Source organism: Pogona vitticeps, chromosome 1 (assembly GCF_051106095.1).
Source record: "Pogona vitticeps strain Pit_001003342236 chromosome 1, PviZW2.1, whole genome shotgun sequence".
NCBI lineage: Eukaryota > Metazoa > Chordata > Lepidosauria > Squamata > Agamidae > Pogona > Pogona vitticeps.
The window spans coordinates 95,961,431-95,986,947 of NC_135783.1; the positions used below are offsets into that span (position 1 = coordinate 95,961,431).

At 41.3% G+C, this 25,517-nt stretch overlaps 2 protein-coding genes and 1 long non-coding RNA gene across 11 annotated transcripts in view; 1 reads left to right on the forward strand and 2 right to left on the reverse strand.

The window, feature by feature from the left end:
- Positions 1–645: 645 nt before the first annotated feature.
- CD164 (CD164 molecule) lies at positions 646–23,920 on the forward strand. Of its 4 annotated transcripts, none has more exons than XM_072998064.2 (7): positions 646–1,390; positions 11,731–11,781; positions 14,450–14,527; positions 18,040–18,102; positions 19,335–19,385; positions 20,697–20,798; positions 21,204–23,920. In XM_072998064.2, exons 1-7 carry the CDS (start codon positions 1,270–1,272, stop codon positions 21,365–21,367), a joined length of 630 nt encoding a protein of 209 aa, XP_072854165.1. In that variant the 5' UTR covers positions 646–1,269; the 3' UTR covers positions 21,368–23,920. The 4 variants fall into 4 exon arrangements, with proteins under 4 accessions (XP_072854165.1, XP_020656998.2, XP_020656997.2 ...); XM_020801339.3 differs by having other exon boundaries at positions 652–1,390; positions 20,694–20,798; XM_020801338.3 differs by having other exon boundaries at positions 655–1,390; positions 18,037–18,102.
- Positions 5,820–11,754, reverse strand: LOC144586660 (uncharacterized). The gene is made up of 2 exons (XR_013541602.1): positions 11,577–11,754; positions 5,820–7,054 (listed from the first exon to the last, which is right to left on the reverse strand). It is a non-coding gene; the product is annotated as an uncharacterized LOC144586660 (long non-coding RNA).
- CCDC162 (uncharacterized) overlaps positions 23,708–25,517 on the reverse strand; it is a 79,899-nt gene continuing 78,089 nt past the window's right edge. For all 6 annotated transcript variants that reach the window (XR_012086520.2, XM_020801356.3, XM_072998023.2 and 3 more), the window contains one exon: positions 23,708–25,208. Coding sequence is in view for 5 of the 6 variants with exons in the window: in XM_020801356.3 (XP_020657015.3) it covers positions 25,110–25,208 (99 nt within the window). In the remaining variant the exon portion in view is untranslated. The remainder of the gene's footprint in view (positions 25,209–25,517) is intronic.

The window sequence follows — 25,517 nt, forward strand, 5'->3', positions numbered from 1 at the left end:
GCAGAGTAGGAAAGCAGGATGAGACCGTGGCAAGCTGAGAAGTGTAAGGAACTGAAATACACTACAGTATAAGAAAGCTCAGGAGTTGTTGAAGGATTTTCCCAACCTGAAAGTGGGCGGGCTGCTAGCTGATCCTGCGCCTAAGGCTGAGGGAGAAGTTGCCCATGAAACCCCATGAGTGGACAGTTATTGTATTCTTGAGAGGTCAGAGGCAAAGGATGCAGGTGATCTCTTGGGGGGGGGGGAGATACAACACCCCAGCAAGGAAGGCGACTGGGCTCGGCACCATCCGTGCAGTTCGGAGCGCCCCTCTACGGAAGCTCACGGACTGGGTGCAATTTGGCCGAGCACCCCAATGAACTCGTTGGACTTTGGAAGGGACTTTGCGTCCCCAAGTTACGGCTTGCTGCCAGAGTTGACTTGTTTTGACCCAATCGTTAACGTTACAGAAAATTATGCAACAAATAAAACTCAAGATTTGAATGTGATAAAAACATCTCCAATTTTATTTTCCCCCGCAAAAAGAGGAGTTGCCTAAAACCGAACCCGATGACACACATTTTCAAAACAAACTGACCCGCCTTGCCAATGTTGAACGATAGTACGTAGTACCTACAAGATTAGGAAAGCATCAATCCTCTGGTTGGGTCTTCTAGCTATGTTTTCCCGTCTAAATTTTTTTTTTTTTTTTTTTTGGTGCTTAGTGAAAGCGTTAAGACCCGGCACTAGCAGTTTAAGATCCCACCAAAATGTGCTTTAAAAACTCCTCTGGGAGTGTACCAGCTGTTCTGCAATTCCACCACTAACGCCTAACATTAACATCACCTGCGCAGGTTTGCCCCACCCGCGAGGCACATGACGTAATCCTTGCACGGATCGACTCGCCGAGGGTCGAAGAGGAAAACGCCACGCCCACCTCCCAGATCCTTCTTTTTCGTTCGAGGTTTAGGCCACGTGACAAGGACGCTTCCCTAGGGTGGTTGATTTTGGGGGGGGGGGGGGCCGAGTGTTCCCTCGCCGCACGCAGGAAAGGATTAATCGCGTGGAACCGGAGACAGAAGGGAGGGGGCGGGAGAACCAGGCACCTTCTCTTCGGTCCACGCGTCACTCCTCACGCGCGCACCGCCCAACGGCCGCCTCACGTGACTGCAGACTTCGCCCGGCCGGGAAGTGAAGCGGTTTGGGGGCAAGTTCAGGCGCTCCTTTTTTTCTGTTCCTCGGTCGTCCTCGCCAGGCGACGCGTTCTTGCTGCCTTCGGTAGCCGCTGGCATGATGAGTCCCTGCAGCCGCAACAGCAGCAACGGCCTCCGGTGGAGCCCCGTAGGCTGGGCGCTGCTTCTCCTCGTCGCCTCCTGCTTCACCTCGCCTTTGGGAGAAGCCGCCACAGAAGGTGAGGAGAAAGAGGAGCCGTGCCGGACAGCGTGGACGGGTGGTTCAGGGCCTCCTTCAGCCCAGAGGGGGCGGCTTCTACTGCAGGAGCCAGGGAGGAACAAGGGGAGGGAAGGTGCCGGGGCTCAGGATGTCGTGTTGTGGCTTGAAACTGGGGGGCGGGGGGGCCGCCGAAGTGCTTAGAGAACAAGTGCCGGGGCTGAGGGGGTCCAGAAGACCCCCCCTCGGGGGAAGGAGGAGGCCCTGCGAGCGGGGGGGAGAGAAGACTTGAGAGCTGCCCCGGTGAGGGGCGAAGGACTCGCTGCTGGAGCGCGGGAAGCCCTTCCTTCCCCCCCCCGCCCCACTCCTTTAAAAGGGTCGGGTTGTGGGCCTACTTGTGATTCGCGTCCTCCTTTATGCGTAGAGGGACAGAGAACAGACCAGGGGACCCGCTAAAGAGAGGAAAGCCCGAAAGAAATGGTTAAATATTGCACGTTGCCCAGCGGCCGCTCCAAACAAATGGGTTCTGCGGGTGCGTTTCTTTTTCTTCGGAAGTTGCAAACCTCGCCCAGGTTGAGTCGATTTGCTTCTGGCTGGGAAGGAGGAGGAAGGATTCGGGACTTTCACCTACTTAGTCCAAGAAGACCCAACAGCTGCCAAAGGAATTCTCTCGTAGGCGGAAGTGAAAGAGGAGAGTTAGGGATGTCGGGAAGACTCGGAACACTTTCTCGTAGGGAGAAATAGTCGTCTTTGTGGCGATGAGGGAGAATTTCCAGAAGCAGTTCTCTCTTCGTGTAGTAGAGATTGTTGCTTCATCTCTTTCCCCACTCAGTTGTAATGACGTAGGATCTCTCTGCCAGATGTGAATTAATCCAAGGAATAAAGTACGGGGATATATTGTTCAGTAGCTCTGGTTCTTTCCAGAATCGAAGCTATTTTGAGAGAAGGGGGAGAATAATCTGGCCTGTTGGTTTGGAGCAAATACAGAGATTTCAGTTTTGCCTTGGGTTTTCTTCCATTGTCATTAATGTAATTATAACATATGCCCTCAATATACATGGCACTTTAGGGAGTGTTGTAAGAAAGTCATCCCAGTAATGGGATTAATGTAGGTTGTAAAGTGTCTTTCGAAACAGTAGTTGAGTTTCTGAATTTAAAATTAGTTTGGGCCATGTTTCTCCCCCTTTTTTTGTCTTTGTTGTTGCTCCCCCCTCCACAATAGCACAATGATGAAGGCTAATAAGGATGGTGGTACATCTTGAGAAGTGTTTTTCTTTCTTAAACTCTGATTTCTGCAGTCCAGAGTAAACATTGAATCTGTCACTGTAGAACCCGTAATTAGTCTAGATTGTTTCAGCTGGAAATAAATTAACATCTTGCAGCCTTCCAGAATTCTATTTTTCATCTCTCCACTTGTTCACATAGGAACTAGTTTGCAGAAGCATCTGTTGCAAAGCATTGATACTGAAAAATACCCACCACAAACAAGAGTACAGTAGTAGAATATTAAGAACGGATGAGCTGTCTTGGAGGACTGTTCTTCACAGTGGGCATTGGGGAGTATTGGCGAAGGGAGAAACAGAAATCCAAAAAACCATAATATTACTGTAGAGAAAAATATTCTGTACAATACATCTGTAGAATGTATCAATCTGAAAATCTTTGAATTTGCCATATTGCTAATGTTGGATCTTTAGGGAAAGATCTGGGGAAAAACAAGGTGAGTGGTATCAAAAAGGCTGATAGGGGAAAGCGGAAGGTTAGTACTGTAAATAAGACATGGAGCTAAAAGTTTGGCAGTGAAGTAACATAGGTGTGAAAGTTCTTACTGCAAGTACTGCCCATTCAGTTTTGATAACATTGTATTACATAATCACGAGGAAGCAAAGTAGAAGTTGAAGTTTTGTTATTCCAGACTTAGAATTTTACTTTGTTTATGTAGGGATCACTAGGACACCACATTGTTACTTTGCTTTTATTGCCCCATTTAAGGTCTATGGTTTAGAAAAGTTTTTTAATCCAACAAAAGTAGTTTTAATAAATGTTCCCTTAACAACTAAACATGGTTTATGTTCAACATCATATGATGGCAAATGCTTCAGAACACTAATATCCTTCTTAATTGGTAAAATATTGCTTAAAAAGGAAGTTATTCACCTGTGGTCAGGTTTAACAGGAGAGGGCCAGCCTGGCTGCCTGAGGGGAGTGTATTCCACAATGTGGTAGCAGGCTGTGAAAATTCCCTCTTTTGTGCCCCCACCACCATCTGTGAATGTGGTGGAATCAAGGCCTTTCCAGAAGATCTTTACAATAAAGGCCAGCTCATATGGGAGATAGGGTCAACCAGACATCTTGGATCCAAGCTATATAGGTCTTTGCAGATAATTGGTAACACTTTGAATTGCGCCTGGAAACAAACTGACAACTGGTGTAATTTAGGGATATGCCTTATGGATTTTTCTGACTCAAATTCCCAGAATTATCAAAAAAGCTACCTTGGTAGATTTCCTGGAATTTCAGGCCTCCAGATACCTGTATTTCCTACAAGTGGAACAGGGTTGCATTCTGGGCCTTTATTTCCTGCTGTAACACTTTGTGAAATAGTCTTGTCTTTTAGAAGGTACCTCTTGAAGACTCATGATGCCCAGGAAACATTGATTTCAAAGGCACTCTGAACTAACAGACAATAGGATGAATAGGTGTAAAATATCTGCTGGGTTAAAGTTCCAATTACTTACTTAGCAGAAAATCCTAATAAAATCTTCCTATGTTCCATCTGTTTGAGGGTGTCTCCAGTCCATTTCCCCATTTTTTTATTAGTCCAAGTAATTTCTGAAAGTCCAAGTAATTGCTTCACAGGGTTAAAGCCAGGAGCACACCCTTGCTATGAGTCTGCTTTTGCAAGGGGAGTGTAACCCAGTACTGTCTGAATCCATATTTGTTCATCTGTGTTTTGGTTGATCAGGAGCATCTCTGTTTTATCTGGGTTAAGTTCTGATTTGTTTGACATTATCCAGTCCATTATTAACATGAGACACTGGTGTAGAACTGAAGCAGGTTTCTCAGATTTAGGTGGGAAAGAGAAAAAAGAGCTGTCATCATACTGGTAATACTGAACCCCAAAATTCCAGATAGATTCTGCTAGTCAGCTAGTGTATATGTTGAATGTCATGGGGGACAGAACTAAAGCCTGAGGGGACCCCATAGGCCAACAGCCAGGGTGTCAAGGAGGATTTCCAAAGGACCACCTTCTTAAAGATCTATTTGTTGCAAATGTAATATGAACTCAGTGACTTAATTTTTAACATTTAAACATCTTTGCCATTTTATGAAGAGGAATTTATAAGCTAAAAATGCACTTCCAGTTTTTGAATTGGAACAACCAACTTTTAGCTCTCACTACTCTTTGTTATTTTGGTTGGAGCTGATGGGCATTGAAAGACCATACTTTACCCATGTCCCTGTTTTTAAAAGACTTTATTTAACAAAGGGAGAAGCATAAAGAGAGATTGGAAGCTCAAATCCATATTTTTTTTCAAGCATTCCTTCATAAACCCAGGAGAAAAAAAGTATTTATAGCATAGCCAGCCCTTGCATCTTTGCATTAACCCATAGAAAAATGTTTTTATAGTAATTCAGAGCCCTTGAAATCTATGAATTATGTTTAATATATCCATCTGGATGTAATTTAAAGTTGGGATTTTGTTCAAAATAATAAAATACTAAACTTCTTTCAGCCACTCTCTTAGTGGTGGAGTTTTTCTAGATCTAGACTAGGAGTGGGCAAAGTGTAATCTGCAGGTATGTCTTTCCCAGTCCTCATTTTGCAATCTCCCAGTGCTACCCAGAAGTTAAGTTTTCAAAATCAACAGAAGTACACTGAATCAAAAGAGGAACCGTAATAAAGCTGTAGGCCTTGGCAATTTCAGCTTTCACTTGTAACTGTTTTCCCAGTGTTACTCCTTTTTGTTATACAAGATCTTGGATGTTAATTGTTTAAGATGCTTAGCGGTGTGGGAAATTAGTTATTTATGAGAGAACCTCTGAGTTGTTTGTTGTGTAGTGCAGTTGTTGCCTTATTAAAGTAAATGTGAAAAAATAGTTGAATAAAGTTAGCATTTTGAATGACTTTTAGTCAATTAATTATTGTTTAACAAAGTAGCTTGATGCAACAAATTTGGTTTTCATAAAATGAGTAATACTTTACAGTTTAAAATGTAATAGCCTGTTGTGTATCTTGTATCTTATTATACATGCCTGTATTGGTGGTTGGGGATTCCATGGGAGCTTTTGACAGGGTTGGGAGTAGAAATTTTTTATTTCTAAACAAATCGCCATGGCTAATGATGTTGATAGCCATACACAGCATAGCTGTGTGGACAGGATTTTGGCCGGTACCTAATAACATAAAATTAAGTTAAATGCTTTCATTACATATATATTTTGATATATTTTTATTTTTTTTACTTATTGTAGTATTTTTACATATTATAGTGGTTTTCATATGGTTTTAGATGCTGTTAATGTACTGAAATACTGTAATATAATAGTGTCTGTTATTGTTTCTCTTTGTGTTTGTATAACTTGCCACAGCTAACTTGGACTAATCAATGAGTTCTCAGTTGTATGCCAGATCACATGCCTGACTGCAACTACAGTGGTGCCTCGCATTACGACGTTAATTCATTCCAGCAAAATCGCTGTAGAACAAAAACGTCGTAATGCGAAAATAAAAAGCCCATTGAAACACATTGAAACCCTTCAATGCATTCCAATGGCTGGAAACTCACCGTCCAGCGAAGATCCTCCATAGGGCGGCCATTTTCAGTGCCTGTGCAGCGGGGAATCCATCCCAGAAAACAGCGGGGAGCCGTTTTATTTACCTGGTGGCCATTTTGAAACTGCCGATCAGCTGTAGGAAAATCGTCGTTTTGCAAAGAATCGGTTCCTGAAGCAGGGAACCAATCATCGCAAAGCGAAAAACCCCTATTCAGACCATCATTTTACGATCACAAAAGCGATCACAAAAATGTCGTTGTAACACGGTTTTGTCATAATGTGGGGCAATTGTAAAGCGGGGCACTATTGTATCAAGATGTAGTATAGTACCTGGTCAGTTACTTAGCTGTGATAAGTTACACAAAACTTACATGAAGGCTTATGAAGAAGGAATTTGGCCTATATAGCCCATTTTAGTCATTCCCTCAGTTTGAAAATCCTCCTCAGCTCCCATCAAAAGTGCCCACCCCATCCTACACTTTGAGTTCTGGTAATTTGTTATTGATTTGGATCTTCAGGCAAGATCCCTGAAAAAAAACCTTTCATGTGTAAGCATCATTTGGATATCTAATGGTGTGGCATTCCATCCAGCTGCTCTGCCTGCTCACATTTAGCACTCCTTAGCTGCTCATTAACCCTTCAAATACTTAAGTGTTTGCAATTGTTCTCAATGGTTTAGAGCCATAAACAAAAGATCCAACACCCCTTCATATTGTACAAGAACCATTTTCACTTAAAAATCTTCCTGCTATATGTAACCAATATCAAGGTTAACACCGTAGCTTGCCTCTTAAGTACTGAAACACTCAGTATGGCTTGGCTTAAGGTATTGATCAGCAATACATCTGTGCTTTTATCACTCCCCTTTCGCTTGTGTTGTATCACTGGCTGTGTATGGGCTTGGTACCTGTGACAACCCCAGACCTACCGGAGTATGCCACACTTTAATTAAGCTGCCACCAACCATTCCCTATAAGAAGTCACACAGACCAGGAATGGATTTTTAACAAACAAAAGAACAAGGTTTATTTAAATAACAAACAGGGTAAATAAAAAGATCAAGTAAATAAGATACTGTAACGTGGCTTAGTCACAATCATACATACAACAGTTTGGTTCACACAGAACACTTTAAAGTAAAGCACAGACCCTGAACCTATCAGTTCTGGCTACCTATAAAGAAACCTGAACCTATCAGGTAGGTACTGACTGACACACAGTTGTACCCAGTCTGACACACAGACTCCCACTCCCACTCTTCACACCAGCTCCAAACATATATACAGTACAGCTCCTCCCCCTGATGTCCCGCCTTCCACTCCCCATAGGATGGAACTTTCCCTCCAAACCCATGACAGACAGGTACCATCAGTGCTGTATGTAACACCTCCCCTCTTTATAAGTTGTTTTGCAGGGGAAAAGCTAAAGTGCTTTTCTCCAAAAAACAACCAGGATCAAAACACACAAAAACAGTTATACAATAACACAATCCCATACTTACACTCTAGGTTAAACATATCAATTAGGCATTTAAACATTCATATTTACAATACATTAAGTTACCTTTATTAATACAAACCAAGACTGATCAATAAACAGGTACAATTAACTTTTAGTCACCAAAATATACATAGTCCATGTTTCTTCACTCTTCGGGTCTTCTTGACAAGGCGTCAGCAACACAGTTCATTGACCCTCTGACCACCTTCACTTCAAAGTCATAATCTTGCAGGTTTAAAACCCACCTCATAAGTTTACTATTGTGGGTTTTCATTGTCTTTAACCACTGCAGTGGTGAGTGGTCAGTGCACAGAACAAAATGTCTTCCCCAGATGTAAGGTTTGGCCTTCTGAATCGCGTATACTATGGCCAGGCACTCCTTTTCCACGGTTGCCAAATGTCTCTCACCTTTCTGGAGTTTCCTACTCAGGTAGGACACTGGATGCTGGTCACCATTTTCATCCTCCTGGCAAAGAACTGCTCCTACCCCGCTGTTAGACGCATCGGTGTAGATGATGAACTCCCGGTCGAAGTGAGGAGCACGCAGCACTGGATAATTGATGAGCGCCTCCTTCAACCTCCGGAACGCCTCCTCACAGTCGCTGGTCCACGGGATGCGGTCATCAGTCTTCTTCCGCGTCAGATCGGTCAGCGGAGTCGCCATCTCGCTAAACCTCGGGATGAACTTTCTGTAGTAGCCCACCAACCCAAGAAATGATTTGACTTTTTTTTTGGTGTTGGGTCTGGGCCAATCACGAACGGCTTCTATCTTGGCCTCTAGGGGTTTGATCACTCCTCCCCCTACTATGTGACCCAAGTATTTTATTTCTGGGCTACCCAGCTGCAGTTTGTTCTCTTTGCAGGGCCTAGGCCAAAGCACTTCCTCCCCTGGGTTAGAGTGCCTCTCCCTGGCTTTCTGGTCATACCAGGTTTTCTGTCTGACCTTCTGAGCTTGCAGGTTTTCTGCTGCTAGCTCTAGGTTTCTCTTCAGGTCTATCATTAAGGCGTCTATATACGTCACAACATCTTGTGGGTCATCCTGGGTGATCTGTTCCCAATTTTGTTTGATTAAATCTAGTGGACCTTTCACCCTTCTCCCAAACAAAAGTTCAAACGGACTGAACCCGGTACTGGCTTGTGGCACTGATCGATAAGCAAACAAAAGGGATTGCAGCTTCTGGTCCCAATTGTTTGGATTCTCTGCCAAGTAAGCCCTAATCATGCGCATCAGAGTCCCATTGAACTTCTCCGTTAACCCATTACTTTCGGGGTGATAGGCAGTGGTTTCCTTGTGTTTAATTCCACAGATTTGCCATAACCGTTTCATGAGCTTTGATGTAAACGATGCGCCCAAATCTGTGATTATTTCTGAGGCAAATCCCATCCTGGACATATACCCCACCAAGGCATCTGCCACTGTGTTAGTTTCAATGTTAGTCAAGGGAATGGCTTCGGGGTACCTCGTGGCATGGTCCACAATGGTGAGAATGAACCGGTTCCCCCTCTTTGTGGCCTTGGGCAAAGGTCCCACAGTATCCACTCCTATACATTTGAACGGGGTGTCAATCACAGGCAAAGGGCACAACTTCGCTTTGGTCCTGTCACGGTTATTCCCCTGCCTCTGACACACATCACATTGTTTACAGAACTCCTTGATCTGCTTCCCTATTTCAGGCCAGTAAAAATTCTGTGTGATTCTCTGCTGTGTTTTGTTCACCCCTAAGTGCGCAGCAAACATGTCAGAGTGCCCCCTTTGTAAGATCATGGGGCGATACTTTTCAGGTACCACTAGCTGACTTCTGATCCCATCTCCCCCTTTTGAGATATTCATCAGGGTCTCTCTATATAAAATTCCCTTTTCCTCACGAAATCTCGTTGTGGTTTCAGGTGTTAGCTGGGTGTCTGTCACCTGTTCAAAACACTTTTGGAGAGTGGCGTCTGCCTTTTGCTCTTGGCCAAATTTGCTGTCTGTGGTTAAGGTTTCCACCACAGCTTCGGGACTACCCTCATCTGCTTCCGTCTCGGGCTCGACAGTACCCCCCTGAACTGTCCCCGTGGCGGCTTGTGAGCGTGTAATCACTAGCACCCGTCCCACATGTTCAGCCAGGTCATTTCCCACGAGCACGGCTGCTGGCAGAGTCGATGAAATCGCTAGCCGCCACACTCCCCTCCAGCCTTGAAAGCTCACAGGCACCTCAGCTACTGGCAGTGAGATCACCTGCCCCTCAATCCCTGCCACCTTTAGGCTCTCATTTGGGATTATATACTCCCTAGGAATAATGTCTGGATGGCACAGGGTCACCTGGGAACAAGTATCCCTTAGCCCCCTATACTGATGGTCAAGTATTCCTACGTCCACCCCTGCGGTCTCAAACAACTGCGAATCTGTCCTCACTAGTAAGCAGCGCTTGACCTCCACAAGAGGACCATTTTCCCCAGCCTGATCAGCAGATGTAACTGTTCCAGATTGAGTAGCCATGGCAACAGGCTCCCTCAGTGGCAAGGAGCTTTGCTCTGTCTGGACACAGAACACAGCTTTTGGCTTGGTTCCACTCAAATCATGAGGCAAATTTCCCTTTATCTGCTTCCATTTCTCACACTCTGAGATTAGATGGCCCTTTCCCTGACAGAAATAACATTTTCTGCTGTACTTGGAGTCTTTCTCATCTGGTTTTGGTTTTCCCTCCAAAATCTGAGGTCTAGGTGGTTTCATGTCTGAGGGCTTCCCTTCACCATTATTGTTATTCCTATTTCTACTCATTATTTCCATCTTCTTCAGCTCAAACACCATTTTGTCTACTTCCAACAGTCTCTGTTTCACTTCCCTTTCAAACGCCAGTTCCCTCACCCTCAGTTCACGCAGTTGGGCTCGGAGCATTTTTCTGAGTTCTGGGGTCAGTTCTCCCGTGTTCTCATCCTGCACTGAGCCAAATTCCTCCTCAGAACCCTGGTCTACCTGTGGATCTCTCACTTTCCCCATTTCTGCCATTTGACTTCGAGTCAAGGGCATAATCCCCCCAGAACAGGCTGCCTTCAAAAGTCAAGCCTCAAAATAAAGCGACGACTTTTTTCCTTTTGCCTCAGGAACAGCCTTCTATAGATTGCTGCTGTTCCTTCAGCACTAACTTGCAACTGTTGCCAGTCAAAATTCACCCCCTCTACTAGGCCTCTCAGCAGACAGGCTAGATCACTGTTACTTCACACAGCTTTGCCTCAGCCTTTTCCCGCCAAAACGGGTTGCCTCAGAGCTCCCTAATCTAGTCCCCAATCTGAGTTGGCACGTTCTTCCACTAGCGTACCTCCCCGTGAGGTAAGCCTAGAAGATTACCTACGCGCTCTCAGATTTTCCCTGACTAGACCCCCCTTGCTCTGGGCACACTTGCCAAGGCTTTGCTGGACCACTGGACAACTGGACCAGTCGTATCCCACACGCTGGACACCAATCAATGTGACAACCCCAGACCTACCGGAGTATGCCACACTTTAATTAAGCTGCCACCAACCATTCCCTATAAGAAGTCACACAGACCAGGAATGGATTTTTAACAAACAAAAGAACAAGGTTTATTTAAATAACAAACAGGGTAAATAAAAAGATCAAGTAAATAAGATACTGTAACGTGGCTTAGTCACAATCATACATACAACAGTTTGGTTCACACAGAACACTTTAAAGTAAAGCACAGACCCTGAACCTATCAGTTCTGGCTACCTATAAAGAAACCTGAACCTATCAGGTAGGTACTGACTGACACACAGTTGTACCCAGTCTGACACACAGACTCCCACTCCCACTCTTCACACCAGCTCCAAACATATATACAGTACAGCTCCTCCCCCTGATGTCCCGCCTTCCACTCCCCATAGGATGGAACTTTCCCTCCAAACCCATGACAGACAGGTACCATCAGTGCTGTATGTAACAGTACCCTGTTGAACTTGGGACTTCCACAAGGTATAGTTGCTATTATTGTCTAAGAATTCTTTGGCATAGCAGGAATATTCTTAGTACAGAATGCTGCTAATACCAGTGTTAAGAAGGAGGGAGAACTGATTTCTGCTTCATATTCTCTTTCTTTTTAGATACTCCTACCACAACCACTGCACCTACCACCTCAAATGCTACAGCTGCAGGTAACAGACGTACTAGTTTCAGTGTAATAACGGTTTGATGGAATACAAAATTTAGTCTGTAAAAAGATATGCAGGTTGACTATGAAAAACTGAAGCGAGAATTTGTGAGGGTTCTTTTGTGCCTCCCTCCTTCTTCCAACAAAGTTACTTGGGAGCCACCTTTTCATTCAAATAAAGGTAAAGGTAAAGGTTCCCCTTGACAATTTTTGTCCAGTCGTGTTCGACTTTAGGGGGCGGTGCTCATCCCCGTTTCCAAGCCATAGAGCCAGCGTTTTGTCCGAAGACAATCATCTGTGGTCACATGGCCAGTGCGACTTAGACACGGAACGCTGTTACCTTCCCACCGAGGTGGTCCCTATTTATCTACTTGCATTTGCATGCTTTCGAACCGCTAGGTTGGCGGGAGCTGGGACAAGCGATGGGAGCTCACTCCGTCGCGTGGATTCGATCTTACAACTGCTTGGTCTTCTGACCCTGCAGCACAGGCTTCTGCGGTTTAGCCCGCAGCGCCACCATGTCCCTCTTATTTCATTCAAATAGTCAACATTTCTTGATGAAGGCCCAACAGAGACTGACGAAATGTTAGGAAGAACAACCTTCAGAACATGGCAGAAAAAGCCAGAACAACCATTAGATCCCTGCTGTGAAAGCCTTCGAGAATATATTGCAACAGATAATAGCTTCAGCTGGTAGTTTCTTCCCCCTCTAATGGGAGAGGAAAGGATTCCTGGAACTTTTGACTGTCTTAGGGGTCTTGTCTTCCCACCTGGCTAATCAAGAGACAAAGGCCCTAAAATGGGCCATTTACTAAACAGGAAGAGGAAGATGGGAAAACCTATCTAGGATGTTTGCTTTCTCTGTCCTCCAGATAATCCTTTTAGCATAAAAACAAAAAAAATTAATTAAATTTCCCTGGCCCTCTCTACAGGAGGGCTATTCTGTGAGATGCCTCTTTGGCTAGAGTTTATGTATGTCTCCTATGTCATTTTGATGGGAGTAATTTAGAGCTAAATAGCTGCCATTTCTTCTTAGACTTATCTCTCCTGTAGACCCTTGAGACTATTTCTTTTCTTCCACTGTTTTAACCTATACCTGTCTTTGACCTGGTAGGTTTTCCAGTTAAAATAGTTTGTGGCATTCACATCTATGTCTAGGCAAAATGACACTCTGCAGGGGTATTTCACAAACCTGGCCAGTTTGGTAACAGAGCAGAATATTCCCACAACAGTAATTTCTACGTAAAGTTTTGAATTTATTTAAACCACATCAAACATAACTGTGTTTTTATTCTTTGTCAGATTTTCCAGTTATGTGTTCTTTTCTTAAATATAAATCGAACAGCTAAATTACATCTAAATTATTCTATTAAGGGAACTGGGAACATTCTCAGAAAATACAGTGGTGCCTCACTTAGCGATTGCTTCGTTTAACAACGAATTTGCTTAGTGATGGCTTTTCCGGAGCAATCTTGCGCTCCGTTTAGCTATGTTTCCTATGGGTGATTTTCGCATAGCGATGTTTGGGACCTTGCTTCGCTTAGCGATGACAGTTTGGGTCCCCCTGTTTCGCTTAATGATGGTTTTGACAGCCCTGTGTTGGCTGTTTTTTAAATGTGTAAAAATGTTTTAAAAGGGTTTAGAATGCTTGAATCATAAGTGCACTTAATAAACCCTTTGTTAAACTAATTTGACTTTGTTCTGACTCTTTGAATTTGTTGTAATTTTCCCCCCATTGAAATGCATTGAATAGGTTTCAATGCGTTTCAGTTGGGGAACCGCGTTTTGCTTAGCGATGTTTCCTATGGCGATTTTCGCTTAAGGACAGCAATCCGTTCCCATTGGAACGGATTATCCGGTTTTCAATGCATCTCTATGGGAAAACGCGTTTCGCTTAGCGATGTTTTCCCATAGCAATGTTTTTTGGCACCAATTAAAATCGCTAAGCGAGGCACCACTGTATTCCCAATTCAATTTTTCTGCAAAATGTATGGAACTGCTTTTGTCTCCTTTTTCTGTTGGTAATATCTGGATTAAAATGGGACACACTATTCATCAGTGAACTCAGCAGACAAATGAACTAGATATATAGCTGCTTGATCACATTAAGTTTGGCCCTAAGGAAAGTGGCTATGAATCACATGGGCCACAAACTTAGGAGTAGCTAACAGAATTAGGAGCTGAAGGAAGAAGTTTGAGTATATATTTCATGTTGCTGGGTGATTTCCCTTGGACAAAATTTACAATTTTGAAAAGGAAAACTAAAGAACAAAGTGTGGTGCATATATACTGCCCCATAGTGCTTAAAGTACTCTTTGGGCGGTTTACAAGTTAATTATGCAGGCTACACATTGTGTTCCCCCCCCCCAAGCAAGCTGGGTAGCTATTTTACTGACCTTGGAAGGATAGAAGGCTGAGTCAACCTTGAACCGGTTAGCTGGGATTAAACCCCAGGGCGTGAGCACAATTTTGGCTGCACTACAACAGTTTAACCACTGCACCGGGAGGTTATTAGACATTTATTGTTTTCTAATTTTTTTAGTGTTGATTGGCATGTAAAATACTTCCTGATCTCAACAGTTCCATACCCTGTTGTCTATAAATTATGGTGTCACATTTTGAAGTTCTGATTTATTGTATGGCTGCTCTTTTTTCAACTTTTTTCACTTTAGATGACTGTGGAAGCTATACCAACTGTAGTTCCTGTATTGCTCAGTCTCATCTGAACTGCACATGGCTTCAGTGCACAGGTAAATGGAATTACATTTAACTACATTTGCCTCAACTGAAGTAGTAGTTGTTGATGCTTGTTAAGGTGGAGAGCCTGTACTGTTCCTTTCCATAATCAGAATGCATGTTAAGCAGGCTGTTGCCACATACTGCTACAGATGTTTTGGAGAAAATATGCATATGTTTTGTCTGTAAGCTGCAGTTTGCCCCCCAGGTTGCAATTCAGTACTTTTTCTGTGTTGAGGGAGGGCAGGGAGATGACTTCTAGTAGACTTATGCCCATGAAATAGACATGTTAAAGGAAAAGAGGGATTGAAGAAACAGTGGACTAAAGAACTGCAACCTGAGATAAAACACATATGAGGGAGTGGTAGAGTTGAAGAAAGGACAAAGGAAAATTTGAGCCTGGCCTTACCTAGGATACAAGAATAGGGTATCTGTATGCTGTTTGCAGGGAAAAAAAGTGGGTGTAAAGGAAGAATTGGTGGGCTTGGGACTGAGGGGCCAAAGAGTTTAAGATTGAATAAGAAACCCATGTCTTTAGGCCAAATCTGTAGAGCTCTTTTTCCTTGGAGATGAAGGAATCCTTTATGCTCTTAACTCTTTGATCTCTTAGGCCAACAAAATATTATTAATCTTAAATATGTTACTGCATAGGGAATAAACTAAATTATACAAATAAAAATCAGTCTCATTATAATTCATAAAACATTTTTCCAGAATCTGACTTGATACAACAAGGAGTCTTGTGACATGTTGAAGATTGATAGATCTTTTTTAGTATAAGTTTTGGTGAATTACAGTCTACTTCAGATGGATCTGAAGAAATATGCAGCAATCCAAAAACCTTATCTTTTGTATAACAGACAATTTGTTTCTTTGTTCTGAAAAATCTGTGAGGCAGTAAGAGCTGGCAACAGAGAACCTTGTATGGGTGCTGCAGAGTTCAAGTTAAATATCTTGATAGCATCATATTGGTGCAGGGGTTAGTTTTGGAAGTTTCTGTCCTCCAGCTAAAATAGTAAAAGCTAGAAAAAATTTTCACTGCTACTACTGATTTTTCATCTTAAATGGATAGGTCAATAAAGACAGCTGGACGTAGTTAGCTCAATTCATTGTGCCAGCTGGGGAATTCTGAGAGTTGTAGTCCAAAAAAGTACATATTTAGCTCATGAATACTGGGCTGAGTACTGACTTGGGGGGAGAAAAAAGACCATTTTGTGGAACAGAATTTATGGGGACAGGGAAAGAAAGACAGAAAGCACTGGAGTGAAGGTGAGACTAAGCTTGGTGTCAAGGCAACTCCCAACCTTCTTTTTCTTGGGCCCTCCAGTTATGCTCACTACCTAAGATAGCCAGGTAATGCAAATGGAGTCAGCAAGACTAAGGAACTTAACCCTCAAAGTTAAAAGCAGGCCTGCAGGATAAAACCACAATTGCCAAACTAAATAGCATAATAGGATGAGGAGTGTCATTTGCACACTGAATGTATGTACAAGTTGTAGAGATGATGTTACATTTGTTTATGTAAAGAATAGAAAAATCAAATTAAAGGAAAAAATATATTTACAGTGGTGCCTTGACTTACAAATTTAATTGGTTGTGGAAGATGGTCGTAACTTGAAATGGTTGTAAGTTGAAGCACCATTTCCCATTGAAATGCAGTTAATCTGTTCCGGCAGAAGAAAAAAAATCGCTGCAAGACTGGAAATGCGATTAATCCCTTCCGGCTGAAGGGGGGGAGGGAAGAAAAGCAATCAAGCATGCAAGACCCATCAGAAATTCAAAGAAAGCAAAGGAAAAAGCAAACGGAGCACATCGGAAATCCACAGAAAACCAAGGGAGCACATCGGAAATGCACGAAAAAGTGGAGCACATCGGAAATGCAAAGAAAACGAAGGGAGTACATCGGAAGTGCACAGAAAACAAGCAGAGCACATCGGAAGTGCACAGAAAACAAGCGGAGCACATCGGAAATGCACAGGAAACAAAGGGAGCACACTGGAAATGCACAGAAAACAAGTGGAGCACATCGGAAATGCACAGAAAACAAAGCAAAAAGCAAGGGAAGTACTGTATGCAAGACCCATCGGAAGTGGGGGAAAAACTCCAAAAAACAAACCCCCCAAGACCCATCACAGCACAGAAACAAACCCCCCCCAGCCTCAAACCATGCTGCAAAAACACCCAGAACAGTTTTTAAAAAGCAGACAACATCATCTTACCTTACCAGGCAGCCTCCTCCAATCATACACTCTCTAACTGCTGGGGTGAAAGAGCTACAAAGAAGCAGCCTCATTGCCACCTACAGTTAGCAATTTGAATTTCCCACCTTTTTCCCCTGCCTTTTTCTGTTCGTAAGTGCAAACTCTGGCTGCAAGTCGAAGCAAAATTTTGTGGCTGGAGCGGGTCGTAACTCGAAATGGTCAGAAGTAGGGACGTTTGTAAGTCGAGACACAATCATACAGCAAAACAAAGCCAGATTACAAAAAACAGTTTAGGTAAGAACATAAGAAGAGCCCTGCTGGATCAGGCCAAGGGCCCATCTAGTCCAGTTCCTGTATCTCACAGTGGCCCCACCAGATGCCTCTGGGAGCACACAAGACAACTAGATATCTGTCTCCTGATACCCCTCCTTTGCATTTGGCATTTTGCGGTACCTTTTTAGACTGGAGATTATACATCCCCATCATGGCTTGTAACCCGCAATGAACTTTTGCTCCAAGAATCTGTCCAATCCCCTTTTAAAGGCATCTAGGCCAGATACCATCACCACATCCTGTGGCAAGGAGTTCCACAGACTTAACAGCATTCTGTGTAAAGAAATATTTTCTTTTATCTGTTCTCATTCTCCCAACACTAAATTAGAATAGATGTCCACAGTAGGCTTAATAGCTGAAGCTATTACTTAAACACTGTGGGACCCAAAATAGCAACAGCCAGAATTTCTGAATTGATAGCAGACAGAATGACAAGCTAAACATCAGAAGGTGCAATGTCCTATAAGGTTCTCTGTGTGCTTGCTTTAACCCCTAATAGCATACGTGATACCCATCAGCCAGTTCACATAGAACCTTTTGGAACACGTGGAGAAATTGCATGCCTCCCATATAAGGACAACTGAGACTAATTAGCAATTAGGATCTAGTTGGAGTAATCTTAATTAGTGTTCCAAAAGATAATGCATGTGATTTTCTCATGGGAACAGCATCTCACAAGCTGGTGCCTCAGCAATCTAGGTTTCAAATCCAATATAGAATTGGTTAGGTTTTTGAGGTTGGTTTTTTTTTTCACAGATGTGTATGTAGACTTTTTCTTATATACATTTTTGTGTAGAGCCAGTATAATTATGCATATAATTTCAATTAGGGTTGTAGGAGTTGCATAACGAACATTATAAGTGGGTGGGTGTTGTTTCCCATCTATGGTTCCTTTAAAATGTGCCAAGGCCCCAATTGAGAATGGATGCTTTAGATATTTATTCTTTTAAACTGAACTAAAATTATTTATATCATCTTCCTTTTTCCAGCAGATAACAACTCCTACTGCACAAACACAACAAAAGGTGGTTGCACTGAAAATCTAACATGTTCAGGTGAGATTTAATTTTAATGCCACTTCAGTCCAAAAGCAGCTAACAATTTAGATAATATGAGAATCCCCGGTCTCATATTTACAATCCGAAATAAAAGAAGTAGCACAGAAAATGTGAGGCAAGTGGAGAAAGGAGGGGATACTTATACTTAATTTTAACTTTGTTTAATGAATGAAAAGTAGAGCAAATTAATTGTACTTGCACCCATGGCCTTATTAAAATAGGCAGACTGCTACTGGAGAGGCTTCCTGTCTGTTTATACTCTTAAGGAAACAACAGATTTTCAGTTGCTGTACCTTCTAGTATTTTACAGGTATCTATAAGCAATATATCCAGTGGTTACTACTGAACCTTCTATCTATAATGTTTTGTGTCTTAAAAGAGAAGCTAAGGGAACAACCAGAACAAGCACCAGCTGTGAGGGACTTCTGGGCAAGCTACCATTTTTCCTTTCCCTTCTGATCTGAAGACTGTGGCTGCTGTAGTTGCTTCATTCAGAAACTCATCATTACTGATATGGGTAGCAGTGTCCCCATTCATCTGCCAAGCAGGACATGCAGCAATGTTCAAGGAAGCTCTGGATACCATGGCTGTAGCTGCCACTATCATTATTATTCAAAAATGCTTCTGAGCTTTTATCATCATGTTAGGGTCCAGACAGTTTATGAAAACAAAATGTAGCAGCAGATACTGACATTTCTTTTCAGAGCACCAAGCCAAAAGGGAGGAACATTTAAAAGTCAATGACAGTGAGTTCTAGAATTCATGGGAAATGACAATAACAACTCCCAGATAAGGGATATCTCAGTAAAACAGATTTTAAAACCATGAATAGAAGAGGCAGGCCCGCTCCATGCTCTGCAAGGGCCATCTTCACTTAGGAATTTTCCTGATACATGTAAACAGTATCAAGGTTAACATAACTCGCCTCTTAAGTACTGAAACACTTAGTATGGCTCAAGGCATTGATCCACAATACATCTGTTTTTTATCAGCCCTGTTTGGCTTAAGTCATATCATTGGCTGTGTATGTGGAAATTACATGTTAGGCTTAGTATCTTGTTGAACTTGGATTTCCATAAGGTATAGTTGTTATTGTTATTCCCCATTTAAGAATTCTTTTGCATCACAGTGTAGCATCTCAAGAGTATCTAGTACAGAACGCTGCTGATACCAGTGTTGAGAGGGAGGGAGAAACTGCTTTTTGCTTCATATTCTCCTTTTCTTTTTAGATATTCCTACTACAAGCATTGCACCTATCATTTCAAACACTACAGCTGCAGGTAATATATGCAGTATAATAAATGTTTAATGGAATACAAAAATTTAGTCTGTAATAAGATATGCGGGTTGACTATGAAAACTTGGAAATGAGGATCTTTGAGAGTTCATGTGTGCTCCCCCCTCCTGTTCTCCTTCCAGCAAAGTTACTCAGGAGCCATCTTTTTGCTTCAAATAGTCAGCATTTATTAATGAAGGCCCAGCAGGGGCAACAGATATAAAGGATTCCTGGAACCTTTGTCCATCTTAGGAGTCTAGTCTCCCCTTCATCAGTCCAGGGATTTTATCCTGCAGCTTTAGTCCTAGTGTTGACCCCGGTGGCAACAACATCAGCAACAGTGGCATAGATTCCCACCTCCACCACTCTTCATCTACTGGTATTCCCCAAAGTTCTCCCAGGCCCTCTGGTTTGTCTTGGAATGTGTCTCCCACTGTGATGGTCTCTGGCCACCATCCTCCCATTTACCCATTTACCTGATCATAAACCTGCAAGTCAACATATTACTATTACTTGACCTATTCCTTAAAATGATTACAGCCATTTCAGTAAATTGGGTAAGTCTTACTGACAAAAAATGTAAAATGAGAACACATTGTAGTGGAAAATCACTTCCAAAGTCCGTGCACAGACTCTTTATATCAGTTTGTTCCTCATACAATTACAGAACTTGCTAGTAGATTTGGGGCATTTTTAAAAAAAATAATAAATCCAGGCACTTTGATAATATTTTCCTCTCCCAAGGTCTTTTTTTAAACCTGTTTGACAGGGCTCTTGTACCACAGTGCGAAGAGCTGTGAGAGCAGGGGCCTTTTGACATCCTACACTTTAAAATGATCATGTTCAACAGCCACATGTGTTTATATGAATTAATTAACCCATTTTCTGACCACTAGGAGCCCCAAAGCAATTTACAATAAAATACATACAAATATTATTTAAAACAGTTCAAAAATAATGTTAGAAATCTGTTTTAAATACCAGTTTAATAGAAGGGCCAGATGAAATAGTGATTTTATCTATCTGCCAAATGCTATTATTTTCTAATATTTATTTGGTCCTTGGAATATTGTATTTTGGTTATTGTAATTATATTTCGTCCCCTGATATAAGATTGGGCAGTCTTCAAATATAATTAATTTTCCTGTTCATGGATACGTATTTTTCATTTAGTGTATTTACTGTCATGTATGCTTAAGTCCAACCTGTATTCTGTAACTACGACCTTTTCCTGATTTTTACATTTTCAAGTTTAATGATGAAATGAAGCAAGTTAAAGCTGTTTTCAATTTAAGTGGTGTTCTCTTTGAAGCAGGTAACATAACTAACACAACAACATCACATCCAGTAAGCACTATGTCGCCCAATACTACCGTAATCACGAGTACTGCAGCTTCTAATACAACCAGTACATCAGGTAATTTTTGCTTTATAACCAAATTGTCTGTTCTTTAAGACAGATTTTTCCAATGTTTCTTGCTATGTAAGTAACAATAAAGAAAAGCAGTTTTTAATTGTGTCGTGTAGTAAATATAGAATATTTGAGTTTAATTTCCAGTTTTAAAATGGGGAAAGAGGTGGGCTTTCCTCTATTCAGACTAGAAATAACATGTTGTAGGAATCTGGGAGATAAGTTTTAATTCCAGCTGCTGTGCCCTCTACATCTGGCAAAGGGTTAATTCTCATAGGTTTTCTATGACTAATGGAACTGCTTCATCTTTTGTAGCACCAGGAGCAGAATTGAAGGGTTATTAGTGAAAGTAAAAAGAAATCTCTGTAATTTAAAATGCCTAGCACTAATCACAATCCTTTTATTTGACAGGCACAGTGTCTCCAAAGCCAACTTCCAAACCGTCGCCTCGCACATCAACTTTTGATGCTGCCAGCTTCATTGGTGGTATTGTCCTTGTGCTTGGTCTGCAAGCAGTAATCTTCTTTCTCTATAAATTTTGCAAGTCCAAAGATCAAAACTATCATACTCTCTAGGGTATGTTACTTTTAATGGACTTAAAATAGTTCAATATTCGTTGTTAGCTGCACCAAAAGATCTTTATTCCTTATAGAAAACAGTAAATCAAAATATTATTTTTCCGACTTTTTAAAAGGAATATATTCCTGCAACATGCTTGGAAGAAGGTTGTGTGAAACAATGTCTTATGCTACAAGAACACTTGCAATATTCTGCATGAATCCTTATTGGCTGTCTTAAATTTTTTAGTAGCTGCTGCTGTGGAACAGTTTTCTGTACATTACAGATGTAGACATTAAATAGTTATTGTATTCAGTGGCAGCAGAATTATTAGTAGGTAATATTATGACTGCAATGAATAAATTAGTCTTGTATGCAGTGTCCCCTATATAATTATTAAAATGTGAATTGCCGGTGACTTGGCATAACACTGTTTGTGAGAATTATGGCTTTTTATTATGTTCTGCTAAAAGATTGGGGCAGATTTGTAGAATGTTATCTTTTTTCTGTAGGAATTAAGGAAGCCCGTATTTTTATATACTAGTTGTCAGATGGATAATTGTTTTCTAATTTATGTGTAAGCAGCCATAGGAGGAATAATGATCATTCTTGATTCATAAGCAGTAAAGATCAGTGCCTTAATCAGTAGGCTGCAAATGTTTGTGCCATGTTATTTGTTTGAGGTGCAGTAAATGTCATTCTATTTGTGTCAGATTTTCTCCAGTACACGTTTAATTGATTCTAGTGAAGAAATAAAAGGATAGCAAATCTTCATGTAGTGTTTCTAAAGCCATGTATTTGTAGCCTTCAAATTACTTGCCTTAGAACAATGTTTCCCAACCTTGCTGCCCCAGACATTCCTGGACTACAACTTCCAGAAATCCTGACCAGCACAGATAGTGGTGAAGGCCTCTGGGAGTTTTAATCTTAGAACATCTGGAGACCCAAGATTGGGAATCACTGCCTTAGAGGGTACAGTAATAAGCTTTACATTGGAGGGCATGCATTTCAGTAGCTTATGGCAATTTGAAAACCATTTAATTCGCATAAATCTGTGAGTAACATTCTGTTCCTAATGTCCTTTCATCTGCTTTGTAAAACATTGTAGTCACAATAGAAGTGATCAGATTGTGTACCAGGAGCTACTTTGTCAAAATAGGATTGCCAGTGTTTGTTTCACAGATTGTATGGTTTGAATGTAAGAATTCAGCTTTTAAGTTTAAATGCTGCTTCTGGATGAACTTCAGGGAATCTCTTGGAAGAAATGCAGCAGTTCACATTAAGCTGATGGAAGCAAGTCTGGGGTTATGACTTGTGAAAAGTGCATTTTAATCAGTTAGCTTGTCTAGCCCTTCTAAGCTTGAGCATTATTCACTTCAATAAGGTTTCATAGGAAGTTTGTAACATAAGGAAATAGTACTGTAACTTTAAAGGACTTTAAGGCATTTGCACTCCTAGAAGACAATCAGCTCAGATGAGTTAAAAAGTACATTGAGCACCACCCTGTTCTCAGCAAATAACATGGCTTAAGTGGGTGGTGTAACAGCCTTAATATAGTGATTTAATCAAATTCTCCACCTCTTGTAGCTTCATAAATTTAACCCAAGTATTTGAGTATATTCTAAAGTTAAGTATAAAATAATGTACTTCTAAACAGTGTCAGTTGTTTTAAAATGCACTCTTTATTAAATCCTTGAAAAGCTTGTGCTTACTGGTACTGAAAAGCTGTTTAGTATTGCTTTGTTGCAGTTTACTGAATAGCTTTTAAAATGTAGTCTTATAAATTTATGCAGAGGTTTTCAAAACTAACCATGCTACATAAATTCAAAAGTAGAATTTGAGCCAATTTTGTTACTGAGCCAAGAACTGCTGTTCAAAATGCACTAAACCATATTTTCTGTGCTGATGATAATTATGAATCCTCTTTCAAGTGCCTTAAATTTTCTCACATCTGTTGAAGAAATGTAGGGAAGGGAACATTTGATCTAAATTTGCCCATTATTGCCAGCGATTGCTATTTTCCAAGGAATTTAGGAAATTCAGGTATGACTGCTATTTTTAGGAAATCTGCAGATTCTATTAGTTAGCATATTACTGTACTTCATTTAGGGCACTTACATGTAGTTGTATAAAATTCCATTTTCTATACCAAGCTTTATCAGCAACTTTCCAAACTCTGGCTAAGACTGTGAAAGTATTTCCTGTTATCCATTTGTTTCATTGCTTATCTTGCTGTTCTACAAAGGTTTGAGTTGAATTTTGCATTACCATTAATCTGGCTACTTACAAATTAGCTAAAATAATAATGTCCATCACTTCTTTCTGCAAATTGAAGTTTAATATAAGTTTTTTTAAAAAAAAAGTTGCCTGTATGGAATTCTAATTTTAAGGCATTGGATTGTGACCTTTCACTCTCTTTATCTCTATTGCTCCTAAAAGTCCCATGTGCAAGCATCTTGCATCTGGAATGGAATATTATTGATATTACTGTATAATACATGTGTTATCTTACTTGGAGGAAATGCAAAGTATAATCACAATGTCAAAATAATAAATAACTTATAAAAATGTTTCCGTCTTATCTGTCAGAAACAAATCTTTAAATCTGGGTCACATCATAAAACAATGAAAGTTTTGTGTTAGCAAAATAGCTTGTGAAGGGGAAAGATTCTGTAGAAGGTCCAGTAGATTTGTTTTTATTTAAATGCAGATGACAGACTTATTTTTTAAAGCAAAGTACAAAATGTGTATGTCCACTGTTGGAAGGGAACCTGCAACCTTAGGAGTGGTTGAAGCCTTTCAGCTAATTGCAGAAATACTCTGCAAGTGTTAAGACCAGGTCCCAGTCTGTGAGACAGGGAGGAGGAAAGGGAAAAATACAGTGGTGCCTCACTTAACAAGCACCCCGCTGAGCGATTAAATCGCTTAATGAGGGGCTCTGGAGCATTCGCTCAGCGATGGCCCCTATGGCGTTTTTTCGCTTTGCTATATTCACTAAGCAATTCGCTTAGCGAATATCGCATAACGAAGCGGGGGAGAACAGCTGATCGGCGGTTCCAAAATGGCCGGCGGAAGGTCCGCGCTGCATTTTCGCACCCTGCCCTCGCTTACCGAGGGCGCGAAAATGGCGGCGCTATGGAGGAAGATCGCTTAACGGTGAGTTTTAAAGCCATAGGAACGCATTGAACAAAGTTCAATGCGTTTCTATGGCTTTTTTATTTCCATTTAGCGATGTTTCGCTATAGCGAAGGTTAATCCGGAACGGATTAACCTCGCTATGCGAGGCACCACTGTATCTCAAAAGTGGGGAAGCAGAGTAAGGAAATTGGTAGACTCACCTGTGTTTGCCCTTGCCCACTGCTGGCTTCAGTCCCTCTTACCACTAGTATGTGGCTTTTGATAGAAAGGTTGCTCAATCCAATGTATGTCAATGTAAAAGCACTCACAGACTTCCACAGCTGACAGAAATCTTTTTATCTGATTTAGCACTATAAAGGTACAGCAGAAACACTAGTAGAAAGTGATTCATTAGCAGTAGTACAAACCTAATACACAACATTACACTCTTATACATATTCATTTAGAAGTAAATCCTAGTCAAGTAATTGAGACTACTAGACCCAAGAGTACAGGTTTACACCTTAAATAATCCCATTTTCATTACTGACTGGCAATAAATTATCAAGTAGAGCACAATTAAAATCATGCAGTCAAACTGGTAACTAAAATGGTGTGACCTTTTCAAAAGCAAGAAGCAGGTTATTTTTGAGATGCCTTCTGTCCACAGAGTAGGGTACCATCTCTTATGAGGTCTGGCAGGAGAACATCTATTACTCTTTCTCTCCCTCCAGAGGGTACCTAGAAAGAGAAATAAAATTGATTGCAACTCTCATATATTGCACCTTAAATAGCTAAACTTACAATCAGTTTTTCAGGAATATTTGGCTTCACTGGGACCTATAGGCTAAAAGTAGAGCTCTCCTAAAATTATTATGCTCCATTCTCTGAGAAGCCAGACAAAGCCACTACAACCAAATGTCTTTAAGTTGTGTTATTGAAAGAGTCATCCAGCCACAAAAAGACTTTAGAACAGCTTGTTTAGCAACATATATATAATATACAGTAACTTTTACTTTGAAGATTCATAATAACATCTACAGTAAATTC